The sequence below is a fragment of the Elephas maximus genome, chromosome 16, assembly GCF_024166365.1.
Source record: "Elephas maximus indicus isolate mEleMax1 chromosome 16, mEleMax1 primary haplotype, whole genome shotgun sequence".
In the NCBI taxonomy this organism is placed as follows: domain Eukaryota; kingdom Metazoa; phylum Chordata; class Mammalia; order Proboscidea; family Elephantidae; genus Elephas; species Elephas maximus.
This window is the reverse complement of record NC_064834.1, coordinates 43,407,948-43,422,185: the sequence shown is the minus strand read 5'-3', so window position 1 is coordinate 43,422,185 and position 14,238 is coordinate 43,407,948. Positions and strand designations below refer to the sequence as shown.

Below are 14,238 nucleotides of genomic sequence, written 5' to 3'. Positions count from 1 at the left end.
AGAAAACTTTCAGTTCTCTTAACAACTGTCTAATTCTTGAATTTACTATACTCAACCATTTAGAGCTAATTTCCGTGGAAACAACCCTTTTAGAGCAATAGCAGGAAGTAAATGAGAATACCTAGGTTGAAATGAAGTTGCTGCAACATTTTGTTCAATTAGTCATTACCTTATTATGTCAGATTTTGATACATCTTAAGTGTCAGGTATGATAGGACAGTATTATCCAAAGTGTAGATATGAATAGGTATTATGCAAGAAAAAGTTTCTATGGAATAATCTTGGAAATGCTGGGTTAAACAACACTGGACAGATTTCTTTGCTGTAGAACTTCTTGGAGCCTTTAATTAATAAACACTAATGGGGGCTGTGAATCTCCAAGATAGAAAATACAGCCTATGGTTTTTCCCAAACACAGTTTGTCTAACCAGTCCAACCCTAGGGACCTGCGTTCCACAGAATACACTTTGAGAAACCTTGAAAAGAAAAACTAGTGCTTTCAGTACTAACTGTTTATATCATTACAGTTATATTCTTTAGATTTCTTGGAGGCTGATGTTAAAGTCACTCTACGTTATATACTTGGTGTTTAGTATACTACCAAGCTTTGTGCTTGGCTTTTGCCTTTATCCTTAAAAAGATTTTGTCTTCGAAGATGAGCAGTTACACAAAACAGATTACTGATTTGGAAGATATGTATTTAGAAGACAAGTCATCCAGCCAGAAGTAAGCTTCGTGATCCTCATGAAAGCTTCCGTAGGAATACATTCAGAAAAAAAAAAAAATCTGAAGAGGTACCATTTTTATATTTCTTTTGCAACATGCTTATGGAATACAGCATTGTATTGTGAGCTGTGTAGTAAACTAAACAGTTCAAGAAGAGATCACAAACTGGGGCCCATGCGATAGATCTGGCCTGCAGATAGTTTTGTTTAGCCTGTACAATGATTTTAAGCATTTGAACTAGTTCCCAACATTTTAGAATCTTGAAGTTTCACATAAAAATTGGAATTTCTAGACGCTCTTAAAAAAATGGAAAATTCTGACAACACAAGTCTTACTTGCATTTCAAATGTTAATTACTTGCCAGAGCTGAGGAGTGTCTGCTTCCTTTAGAAGGAATGTCCTGGTGGCTTCACACATTTATGCTACCTGGCTGGCCCTATAGGCATTTGGAATTTGTGTGACCCCTGCTTTAAGGATATGGCTGAAGGGCTAGCAGGGTGGTGCCTCCCAGATGATACTACAGTGCCTCTTCCTAGGGTCATCTTTACAAGCAGGTGTGGTCAGGTTGCTCCAGAGAGGGGTACTGGAGTCACGTCAACCTCTTTTAAAGGAATCTTCACTATTCCCACGTGACTTTCCTAAACTTGTCCCCAGGTTGCTGAGGCTTTTACTATCCAGAGTATAGCCTGTTTAACAACATGCTGGAAGAGTTGTTTTACATACGCACAGTTATCCCTGTATATGTATTTAAGAGAGTTTTAGTTTTATCCGTTCTCAAAAATGATTTTTAATGAAGCAAAGATAATTAAAGAGCAGCAGTTCTTATTTATACTATTCCCTTTTCCTCAAAATATTTGCGTTCACTTATAAAGTAGAAACATATATATATAAACCAATACCAGGAAATATATCAAAGGTGTTGAGTCCAGAAAGAAGGAACACAGATGTCAGGTTCTGAGGTCTGAGAATAAACCTAAGAAGATGGAGAACATGCCTTATGTGAGAATGGGCTTATATTTCAGAGGGAAACCAGAGTCTGAGTGGAATTTTTCAGTACAAACAGTACCACCATTTTGGTTTTTGCTTAGCATGTAGAGTGTGCTGACGTTGGCCTATGTTGACGTTTCTCTAATTCTGCAGAGGTACAAGTTCTGAGCAGCTGTTTTCTGGTGGCAGCTGGGGAATGTGCGTTTTGTGAATAGGGTTAATCAGCACTGTCTACTGAGCCCTACTTCCTGTGTTTTAACCTAATCTGTAATGCCAAGAATAGGGTAATGGAATGGATTGTGTATGATCTGATGACGTGACGGTAGAACGAACGCTTCGGAAGAGAAGGCAGTAGTGAGAGCTCTCAGCAGAAACGTTTGAGAGCGACTGCAGAGTTCTTTTGAGCTGCAGTAACCATGAGTAGGAATTGACTCCATGGCAACCAACAACCTACAGCTATCAGAGGGCTGCATTTTCTGTACTTTTAATTAGCTAAAACAAGACCACTATGGATACTACACAGGAATTGTTTCCATTTGTGAAACAAAATGATCCACAAAGTTAAAAATTAATGTATGGTGATTGGAATTACTTTACCAAGTCCTGAAGCTGTCTTCACTACATTACTTTTACTTTATTAGGAATGAGAGTGGGAGAGGGCTCTTCGTTAAAAAGATTCCTTCTTTTTTTAATTGGTGACATTAGAATCCCTGTTCTTACTGTGTCAGGAAATTATCATATTTTGAATAATGCATCCTCATAAAGATATTTAAAGGTGGTGCTTTATGATATTAGTGAATCTGCCTTGTGGTGAATGTCAAGGGAAATATGATTTGGTCAAATAGATCAAATTTTACAAGAAAGAACTGGATTAGCTTCTCTGTGGGTTTTTTTTCCCCCCAATCTAATAAAAGTAGAACAATCACCTGAATATTAACAGAAGTGCAAACAGATCCAGATTTTCAGGGTTTAAGAAAGAAATGAAGGTTTTATGGCTGCCAGATAACTGGTGAAAGCAACAGTATCATAAAAGGCAAAAAGTTAGGAGGGGTTGAAATTTGTAACAACCTTAAGGAATGTGTAGACTTTCTAACTGAGCAATGCCAGTTTTAGAGTTTATGCAACACATCTTGAAAGTATAATTGGCATTTCAAATGGGAGTACTCTTGGATGTAAGCCAAGCCACAGAAGAGACCATCTTAAGCGTTTTCTTGCGTTAAGTATTGATGTTTGAGCAATGGGGAAAATGAATTCTGTTGATACTAAGGAAATGAAAATTCAACAGTTTCCTATCCTAATCAGGGGTGGGAGTGGGAAGAGATTCCTTAAGGACAGACACACCAGTCCACCGCTTCTGTACCTAGCCTGGTTCCCAGAGCGCTAGGCTGTCTACCGTATGCCTGATTGAATATCCGTTTCCATTCAGTGTTGAAACTCACTTCTTGGCGTAGGAGGTTTTTTGTTTTTTGGTTTAAACTATTTTGGATAATTCAGTTATGGATTGAAAGGAATATGTTTTAAGGTTAAGATTCTGATTTTTTTATTTACGGTAAGACAGTACAAACTATGGGCAGGAAGTCAAGAGTCCCAGCAAAGTGATATTACCAAATAGAAATATGTTAAAAGGTATGTTTTTCTACTTTTTGAAAATTTACTTCAATTTCTAGACTTGCGTTTACTTAAACAGCCTCATTTATGAAAATCAGATAAATCAAAGGTAAAGAGCTCTGGGAGCTTCAGTGTTTGATGTCTCTGTGGAAATTCTGTGCTAATTTGATGAGTTTTAATATGTGTTAAAAGATATTACTGGAAAATAAATGTTTTCATTTGGGGGGTGATAAGAATGAAAAAGCCAGACATATAGAAAATACTCCTAATGTCCGTGTTGCCTTCTTTTAGGTGAGCTCTTAAAAAGCCAAGTGCTGCACTGTGACCTGTTAACAGCCTGTCATTTGTTAGAATGAATCTGATTTGAAACACAGAATCTGTCTCTAAAAGATTGCCTTTTTTATCCAAAGGTGGTTTCTGAATGTTTCATGGTATGTGTTTAGAGTATTGAGCATAGTACCTGTATGTAGACTCCCCAAGAGTTCTATTGAAAGGCACTTAATGCAGATTACATTCATTAACTGGATTTTGTTTGGATTGTGTATGCTGTAAAGTGCACAAATCAGTGGGTTTGTCTTTAGTCATCTTATTCTCATTTGGGGTTGATGGAAATGAAGTAAGGACCAAGTAAACAACTTTTTTTCAGGTGCAAATTCGACCTTGGAACCTAAGTGACAGTGACTTTGTAATGGATGGTTCTCAGCCTTTGGACCCCAGAAAAACTATCTTTGTTGGGGGAGTTCCACGACCCCTTCGAGCTGGTGAGTGGAAATAGCAACACCACAACAATAAAACCGACAATGACAAATTCTCCAATGCATTTAGTCTTAAATATTTTCTAGATTTCTGGTCAGCTGTAAACCATCTCCAGAAAGAAGGCTGTCCATGTCAGTTTCACAGAGCTGACTTTTTTGAAATTAAAGGTTTTCTCCCCAAATGATTTATTTTCTTATGGTGCAAGAGTGAATGTCATTAAACTGTTATGTTGAAAGGATGAAATCTATTTAGTGCTTTCCTCTACAATCATGTATTAAAAAAAAATTGGCAATATGCGTTCTTATGCCAGTTAACATTGTTATATGACCAAGATAGAAGCAATCCAGTTAGAGGTCTGTCCAGTGCAGCCGTGTGCCCACTCAGGAATGATCCAGGCCCCTGCTGGAAGTTGTGCCACAGGGAATCAGATGTAACTATTCCTAAGTGAGCTGGGTTCCTATTTTCTTATGCACTTTTAGAAATGAGTTTTATATTTGAGCACCTTTATTATGACTTTTTAAAAGCTTCCTATTTAAAATTAAATTAAAATTTTTTTTTTAAGTTCCTCTTGAATGATGAAATAATTTTTCTTGCTGGGATTGGGCAGAATCTGAATTGACTGGGAGTTTGAAGTGATGTTGAACTGATGACTTCAGTATTTACATCCCAAGACAAATCTAATAAGCTGTGGATCAGCTTCCTAATGATCGGTGTTATTGCCAATGGGATATAATAAAATTTTTTCTAAGATCTAAGTTTTCTAAAGCACTTGAAATAAATGAGTTTCTTTTTTAAAGTGAGACCAAGTAATAAGGTTACTCTTGCCACTGTGGTTGCAAAAACGCAACATTTCCTCTGTGTTATATCTATAAGCAAGTAGATTAGTTCTACATTAAAAAAAAAAAAAATTAAAATCAAGTTGTGGAAGCAGAATTGTAAAATGTATCTTACAGCTATTTGGCCTTGTGACTTTGACAGGTTCTTAATTTTGAAAATTCCTCAACGTTTCTAACATATTTATTCAAATCCCAACTATAGCCTGTACCTAAAAGATGAAGGCCTGTGTAAAGATATACTCATAATTCCATTTTTAAGGACTTATAGACATATTAATTATGATTGTGGAGTTTGTAATTTCACACTATTACAGAAAGTAAAATATCCTTGGATTTTATTTTCATTCTAATGGAAAACTGAAAAGAAAGCAAGCAAGCAAAGCAGTGGAGATGCTCTCCCTTTATCTGCCGTCAGAGGGTAAAGTAGAGGAAGGGCTAACGCAGATGTTAACAGCGTTACAAGATGAGGGCAGATGCAGCCTCTTGTCTCTAAATTGTGGGTTCTTTAAAAAAAAAAAAATTGAGAGGTATGTGGAATATTCCTGACTTTTTTTTTTTTAAGCTGGTATTATGTTTAGGAGTGGAGAGAGAGAAAAAGCCCCTTTGATTTTTTTTTTTTTTTAACTTCAACTACATTCTACAAATGGATATCCATTGCTAGCATTCATGAACACGGGTATTTTGTGCAACTTTTCCTTATTTTTCTATTTCATAAACTTACTGTTTCAACATGGGTATAGGCATTGACAGGAACTTACTTCGTGATTTTGAAGAACACTTTTAAAGGGAAACAGAAATCTGGTGGCCCTCTAGGCCATGACCCAAAAGAAATCTTTATGAAGTCTTTTTTGCAACTAACTACAAACATAAATTTGTTTTAATATATTAGCCCCTCTCTTCTTGCCTAGATGGGAATCTGAGAAAACATTATGGAAGAGAAAGTCCTACAATTATTTTAACAGAACTGGCTTTAACTTTTATATTTATTTTAAAGTCACAGACACAACAGTTTACTAACTAAATTCTCTTTTGTATTATTCATCGTTTATTCTTCCTGTTTTACTGATTTGGAAGGGTAGGTAAAGGCCTTTGTATCATTTTCCACCTATAAATCCTATGCAGATCCATTTTTCATACTCTTGTGTGTTCATAATGACACTGCAAGACAGGAACCTCAAAAGGCTAAAGTGTGTTCTTTAACGTTCTATGTCTGCAAGATGCTGCTAGTTCTAGGATTAGAAAAGGACTATATTTAGTCATCTAGTAGAAATGGAATTTTGTCTTTTCTGCCCCAATAGTAAACCTTTTATAATTTTTTGAAGTTCTCTTTGTTTTTTTTAAAGGTAGACTAAAATTTTGTTTTTGCAGTTGTGTGGGGCATAATCTAAACTTGATTGGCCTAGTAAAAATGTTTCTCCCATGCTAACACCTCCCATAAGTAGCTAGTTTCTAGGTGGCTAAATAACTTATATTAGTGCCTTAGACTTCTAATATCTGTCCCACGACTCCCAAACCGGAGTCCAGGTAATCTAGATGAAAAGTGTTAACATCCAGAATTTTTATCCCTGTGCATAAGCGTGGGTTTCTTTGGCACTTACTGAGTTTTGTGGACTAGTTTGTGCCTTGGAATAGAAGATTATTTTTAAAGAAATCGACTTCGCTAGACAATCTTAAATTGAATACAAGACAGTGCAGTTCACTTGAACAATAAACATTTATTGAGCATACAGTGTTACGGGCACTAAGCAAGTAACATCATGTCAGGGTGAATGGACATCCCACTATTGTTTTAAACAGATCATTGTCTCCAGAGAGTCAAGAATTTCAGAATGGAGGAAAATGAGGAATGTATTAATAAAATGTGAACTCAGAATTAATTGGAAGCTTAATTATACTGTGTAACATAATGATTCTCAAATTTGGTTTTGAAATACTTCAGAACATTTTTTTCCCAGAAGTGTTGTGGTTATAGAATTCTCGAAGTCTTCAAACTCTTTCAGGCACTATATACAGAGTGATGCTGCCTAGATATGGGTGACCCTGATCAACAGGTGAGATTTTAGGTATCCAGGTGGATTTTCACCCCATCCTTGGCCAAAAATCATCCTTTACCAGGTCACAGTAACTGAAATGTTAATCACTCAAGAGTTATTCCTTTGCATCTTATGAGTTTTTTTTTTTAATCTTTATTATTTCCCATTGTAAGACAGGAATCATTACCAGTAATAAATTATTCTAACTACACTCCTTATCCTGCCAAGCAGAAATACACAAGCACCTCTAAAGAAACAAGGCAACCTGTTTTAAGTTGTATTGTTCCAACTGAGTTTAAGGTGCTCCCTCTGGCCCTTTGACAAGCCTCCCTTTTTAAAAATTCATGTTGGAAAAAAAATCACAGGCCGAGAAAAATTAACCTAAAAAGGGAAAATATCAATGGAAAATCTAACTGAGTTTACCCAAAGTTAGGTCACCTGGTTGTGGATTTCTCTAGGTCAAATAATACACATCTCTATTGTCTCTTGTCCCTCCCTCCCATTACTCCCATCAGTGACAAGCCATGAACAGTTTGCCTGAAGTCTCCTGGTATTTTTCAGGTGCTGTTTCTCTCCCCACCCCACCCCACCCCACCCACATGCCTGGGAAGGCTGTAGGTAGACTCAGCATGCCACCATGTGGCTAAAGTTTGTGTATTCTTCAGAGAGTCAGTGCAGGAAAATGGGCAAGTCTGTCCTGGTTCTCCACCTGCTGCCACCTACAGGTGCAACACATGTTGCCACTATTTACTCAAGTACTGTAAGCAATACGTCTTCCTGAATAGAGAATACAGAAATAGCCCCATTGTGCATATCTCTGTGGCATTAGGACCTCTCTAGAATGCACACCTCTTCACTGTCAGAGGAAGTAAATGCCAGGCTTGGGGGTCATGAGAAGACCCCCAGAAAAAGTTGCCAAATGAAGCCCCTGAACCCTGTACTCTCCTCCAGTTTATAAACATGAGTATTTCTTTGACTCTAACTTCTTGGCTGAGACATCTAATTTGAGGACTGCCTCAGTGACCAAGCACTGGGATCCATCTACTCCCAGGCTTGAAAAACCCTCAGCCCTTCTCTCTAGCTGTAGGCATGTGAGCTGTTCTTCTACTCCATGACTTCCTTCTGACAGTTTATCAGACCAGGCCCCACAGAACAGATCCATCTTGAGCAATTGCTTATCTGAGTTCCTGGAGCCTACCATTTGCTTGTTCATCTATCTTTCCTAACTACTGCTCTGATAATTTTTTCCTTTGTTTTTTTCCCCCTACTAATATGGGGTGGGGGGGGCGGGGACCTTTTGACGTAAATATTCAGTGATATGGGGCATGCATCCAGAAAACATACAGCCTGAATTTTTCTGAGATTATTTGTTGCAAACATTCTGCCCTTTCTTCCCTGGTGGTTCACTTCTATTAGGAATGATGTCCTGATTTGTGATGTAGGAAATGGGAGCATTGTCACCATACGCATATTTTGTTCTGTGAAATGGTAGCAGGCAGAATTCATCTTATATCAAATTTCTCAGCAGTAGAAACTTTTTCTTTCATCAAGTCCCAAGTTCAATATAAGAATTGTCCTCATAAACTCGAGCTGGCCTGCAGACTTGACTGCATTGCCTCTTAGGGCTAGGGATTTTCTAATGTTAGTATGTTTTCCCTCTCCCCCCACTCCAAAAAAAAAGGCAAGCCATCACCCACAACTCATGTCTAGCTTCCATCTGAGAGCAGGTCGAGTAACATGAGCATAAAGCCAAATTAAGATTGGGATGAATTGGTGCTTATGGAGCAGAAACCAGGCCAAGCTAATGTTAAACAAAGATTAATCAGTAGGGGAAAAACAACCCCTGGGCAGAACTAAACATTTGAGCGCCACTTTGTGTTCAGCAGTGTGCTCAGCACTCTCGTGTTTGTTTAATCCTCGCAATAACCTTGCAAGGTTGTACCAGGTGGCCTTTTCATTTTAGAGATGATGAAGCAGAGTTCAAAGGGAATGATTGGTCCAAGACCACAGTAAGTGAAAAAGCCAAGATTCAAACTCAGATCTCCAGAACCTCAGCTTTATCAAGCTGAGAACTAAGATGTTGTCTTGGTAACGGTCAACTTGGTATCAATCTGATTTCATCAAGTTAAGCACCCTACCTGTCGTAGTTGGTTGTTCATATCGTTTATTTGAAAATATTCTTAACTTCTCAATGTCTGTTACAGAGTGGAAGCTTATAAGCATGTTTCCTCTATTTGAGGTATGTGAACCACTATTTATTGGAACCAACTTGGCAGTTGTGGTAAACCAGGGAAGTCCACCTATAAGTTCAATCTTCCTTTCTTTTAGAAATCCAGACTTCTTTGTCATCCAGAGGTGTCCTATGCCTCCTTCCCATCTGCTTTGTCCTCATTTCCACTTATTTCCAAGTAAAAGAAATGTGCCTTTAAATTTACAATTTGGAAAGTGAATGTGTTGATGTTTTCCTCCAAAATCTTCATCCTTCCTCCACTCAGTTTGACTCTCATGGTATCTCAGACTTAGATATCACCTTAGGGCTATCTTGAAATCTAATTAAATGATAGACACAGGACCCTGGTAGTGCAGTGGTTAAGAGCTATGGCTCCTAACCAAAACGTCAGTGGTTCAAATCCACCAGCTGCTCCTTGGAAACCCTATGGGGCAGTTCTACTCTGTCTTACAGGGTTGCTGTGAGTAGGAATTGACTCAATGGCAACAGGTTTTTTTGTTTTGTTTTCCTGAGGTGGGACACGATGACAAAGTCATCATGATTTCCTCTCTGGTGAACTACAGTCCCTATCAAATCTCTGAATAACCAGGAGTAAGTTCAAGGAACCATTATAGGGGTTCATATTCAACTTCAGAGGCATAGTCACCACAATGCAGAAAAATTCGTGGGATTGCTCTGTGCTACACACAGCTTCAGTAGTCTTGTTTCTTAGTCCAGTCTGTGCGATAGCGAAACTTAAAACAGGTCCAACGTATAGGTTAGACATGTAGGTTTGTAGTGTTAGCAGTGTTGCTCTTACCGTGAAACACTTGCTCATGAGACAACTTGAGTTGTCCTAGAAGCACAGACAGTCTTGTCCAAAGTACAGTATACCAGACTTGTGGTGGTGATCAGACAGGCACTGTGAACTCTGTCTGGGTAGCAAGAAAAAAGAAAAAGCAGTTTGGAGACTCCCGACTTCCTTATGGACTTTGTCTATGCCTGCTGTCACCTCTATCTGTGTGAACTCCAGTATGCACCTGTATGGATTGCCCTGGTGGTCTCATCTTCCTTAGGTTAAATGTAAGAACATGCTCCTGGGAGCCATTCTGTCTGTGCCCCTCTACAGAGGATGGTTTAGAATGAGGATTCACCATCATAGGCTTAATAGGTGTTTTGCTACATTTCCCAGCTAAGACAAGGGCTTGACCAAGAGCTCAGATTTTGTGAGCAGGGTTGAGATCACAAGATATAGGTGAGCCTATGAAGTTTTTTTTTTAATGAAGTTTTTAGTTGACTTCTGCCAGATCCTTACTGCTTTTCTTCTGTTTTTCTCTGCTCGCCCCAAGCTGTCAGAATGGTAGCCTTTTCTCTGTTCCACTCCCCTCCCATCAGAGGAAGGGAGCTTATGTGGGTCTTTCCTGTATTAACTGATGATACTCTAAAGAATCCTTTCAAACCTGATCTGTAAGAGTAATTGTACATTTTGGCATCTGTAGGTGAGTTTGCATCTTCTCATTGAAAAAACAATTCTCAGATTAGAAATTCATAGGACTTGAGGAAGGCTTGCTCTGTTTTTATTAGTCGCCTATTTTTTTTTTTTATGCTGTAGAAGATAAGCTAAATTAATCGCTTTTTTATGCTCTTTTTACCAAGTGGTAAAAAGAGTTTCTCAATAATTAAAAACTCTGTTGGGTACTTAAACGACATCCCTCTGGTGTCTAAGCCTAGTGTGGGTTTAGCCTGCAGAAATGGGCTTTAGTGAGGACTTAGTACTTGAGTAAAGGGACAAATACGAACAGCAGTTATTTCACCATTGTTTACTTTTCTTCAAAGTTGATCACAGTATTAGACTTTCTGTGGCTAAAATACAGATTAGAGTAGAAATAGAGATGAGAAATCTTCATACTCTCCCCCGAAAAACTCTTTCTTTTATCACCTCAGTTTCTTCTAGCTTTTCAACAAATTACCCTTCAGTTGAATGAGGCTTCCTTGGCTCTAATGTCTGAAGACTTTCTGGTGGCCAAGAAAATGTCTATACATAAACTCATAAGTGGAAATGATTTATAATTAGTTTTTATAAAATCCTAAGTGGGCGAGGGTTTCTGCTTCCTACCAGAAGTACTACTTAACTACCAGCAAGTAGATCAGTCATGATCTAATCATTGGCACCTGAAGATAATTTCCCAACAGCCAGAGTCACAAAATAATGGAATGTGTGTGCTTGTGGAGGAGCCTTCTCTGGCATCATAGCATTCCCAAGACTCCCTCGGAGACCACTGTGGTGTAGAAGAGCCTGTGGTTATGGTACCTCTCCTTCTTCGGGAGCCTAGCTTGAAGCTTGTAACTGGAATACCTTCTTTCTAAATCAGTCACTTTCTTAAGTCCTTCCTAAGCTGGAAGACAAGTGCCAGTTCAGTTGGTTGCCAGCACTCTTTCCCTGGTCAGTCACCAAGCTCAGGGAATGTTTGTTTTCTTATTCCATTCCAAAGGAAGATCTTTGGTAAATTAATATTTAAACTCCAGGGCCCTGAAGTTATTTATTTTAACAAAGGCCCTTTGACCAATAAGGAAGATTCATTAATGACTGCAAATAACAATTTCACATCAGTTTCTTGGTCCCTGTTGCTGGAATAACACTGTCCATGTGAGAAGGTCCTCAAGCCTGCAGCAGTTGTTGGAATGAAGTGTAAGGAACCATTGAACCCTCATATTTAGGGTACGTACATGATTCTTGTTGCAGTACTTAAATGAATGTTATTCCTGGATCCTGCCCCAAGACTGTAATCAGGGTCCACTTGTGCTCTAATTGGCAATGTTCCCTTGGCTGATATGACTCAGTCCTTCTGACCATAGTGGGATAATTAGATTGACTTTCTGCTGCTCTGTTTTTAATAGCACTTACTCTTGGGCTCAGGAGCCCTGGTGGCACTCGGCTGCTCACCAAAAGGTCAGCAGTTTGAGCCCACCAGCTGCTCCGCAAGAGAAAGACGTGACAATCAGCTTCCATAAAGATTACAGCCTTGGAAACCCTACAGGGCAGTTTTGCTCTGTCCTATAGGGTCTGTATGAGTCAGGATCGACTCCATGGCAGTGGGTTTGTTTGGTTTTTTGGTATTCTTAGGCTCAGTTATTGCTAACTTATTTTCTCATCTTCTGAAAATTAACTGTTGGTTGAAGGCCAATCTTCCTGTTACAAGCAGGTATTTAGAAAGCATTCAGTAATTGTTTTGACAGTCTGGTATGGAAAGAAGTTTTGAAGAAGTAGAAATACAGCCTTTCTGTCAGAGTGATACAGTTTTTCATACTGCCTCTAACTCAGCAGCTACCTATTACGGGAACCAATAACACCGGGCTTTCCTTCTGTTCTTAGAAATATGGTGGGGTTCTTATACCATTCAGCCCTTGTATCTGCTGCACGTCTCTTACCCCACCCTACCCATGTGCTGCTTTCCTTATCTCCAGATACTGATTTCTGTCGCACTCTACTTGTAATGTTGTTTTGGACATTTGCTGTGGCCCGAATCACCATCCATCTTCCCTGTCTTCTCCTTTCTAAATACTGTATATAGGTGTTTAAGGGAAGTGGCTTCTTGAGGTAGCCACCTTAGGGTAGGGATAGGGTAGGGGTAGGTCTGAGTCTTTCAGAAGTATGCTATATAAGTAGCCTGAAAGGAATGGTCATACCTTAAGGAGATGCTGTCTGGTATCGAGTAAACAATTACCTTCAGGCAGTTTGGGATGCAGGTGAGTAAACGCTACGTGTCTGTCCATGGTACCTTTATGGTGGGGATAAGTTTAGAATATCAGACCTTTGGAATGGGTCCAATTTCTAAGTACCTTCTGAACAGGTGCTTTGTAAATGTACCGATGTAAAGGCATATTTAGAAGAAATGTGGCAAGAAGTGCAGACCAGACCTCAGAATTTATAGCAAGGTGTAGGATGAATATGTTTTTACTACCTGTATAGCAGCTTTGTGCTTCCTGGCACATTGTAAGTGCTCAATAAATGTTAATTGCCGCTATTCTCATTATCCCACTGCCTTCCAGTTGATTCCAACTCATAGAGACCCCATAGGGTTTCCAAGGCTGTAAATCTTTACGGAAGCAGACTACCACATCATTCTCCTGCAGAGCCGCTGGTGGTTTCCAGCCCCTGACCTTTCAGTTAGCAGTTAATCGCTTTAACCATTGCACCACCAGGGCTCTTTAACTATTATGGTTACAAGTATTATTATCATTTAGAATTCAATGTGAGAAGTGTGGAAATTTCTCAGTTGCGATAGACTATTCTCTTTTAAAATCTTTTATTTTTTTAAATTATAGAGATTTACTTTAAGGCTTTAAGCATATTGCCTCTACTTAAAACAAGGAATTTATTCTTTCTGTAGCCTAGTCCTAACATAGCAGCATGCCTTTAGTAATTGCTCTCAGTCTCAGAGGTCAGTAACTAGGGCTCTTTCTGATTAACTTGTTGGAGCATCATGAATTGTTTTGCCTGCCCAGGGCCCCGTCTAGAAGACTAAGCAGTTAGAGATTTCAACAGGAGGAATACTAATAGATCATTCTTTTTGTACTGTTGCTGAAGCTCTGATTATGTAAATTCTTGTGTGTGTGTATCAATTCTTGATGCTTTATTTCATTTTATTTTTAAATATCCTATGAGGAGAAGCTTCCCCACTTGAGTTGAAAGACACTCTTCATGATATTTAACCTGGGTTTTCCTTTGCTTAATTACACTAAACGTGATCCTTAATAATAATTGTTCTCCTGGGCAAGAGTACCTTCTAAACATTTGTACATAGTTTTGTTTATTTTCTTGCAGTTGAACTGGCAATGATCATGGACCGTTTGTACGGCGGTGTCTGCTATGCTGGCATCGATACAGACCCAGAGCTGAAGTACCCCAAAGGTGCTGGCCGTGTGGCGTTCTCCAATCAGCAGAGTTACATTGCGGCCATCAGTGCTCGCTTTGTGCAGCTCCAACACAATGACATTGACAAACGGGTAAGCAACTGCTCAGGGTGAATTTGCTGTGGGAAAGAAATGAGGTTTGTTCTCTGGACACCTGGGGAGAAAAGCA

At 38.9% G+C, this 14,238-nt stretch overlaps 1 protein-coding gene across 8 annotated transcripts in view; it reads left to right on the top strand.

The window, feature by feature from the left end:
* CPEB3 (cytoplasmic polyadenylation element binding protein 3) overlaps positions 1 to 14,238 on the top strand; it is a 219,743-nt gene that overhangs the window by 172,621 nt on the left and 32,884 nt on the right. For all 8 annotated transcript variants that reach the window (XM_049855729.1, XM_049855728.1, XM_049855725.1 and 5 more), the window contains 2 exons: positions 3,968 to 4,082; positions 13,981 to 14,162. In XM_049855729.1, coding sequence (XP_049711686.1) covers positions 3,968 to 4,082; positions 13,981 to 14,162 — 297 coding nt within the window. The remainder of the gene's footprint in view (positions 1 to 3,967; positions 4,083 to 13,980; positions 14,163 to 14,238) is intronic.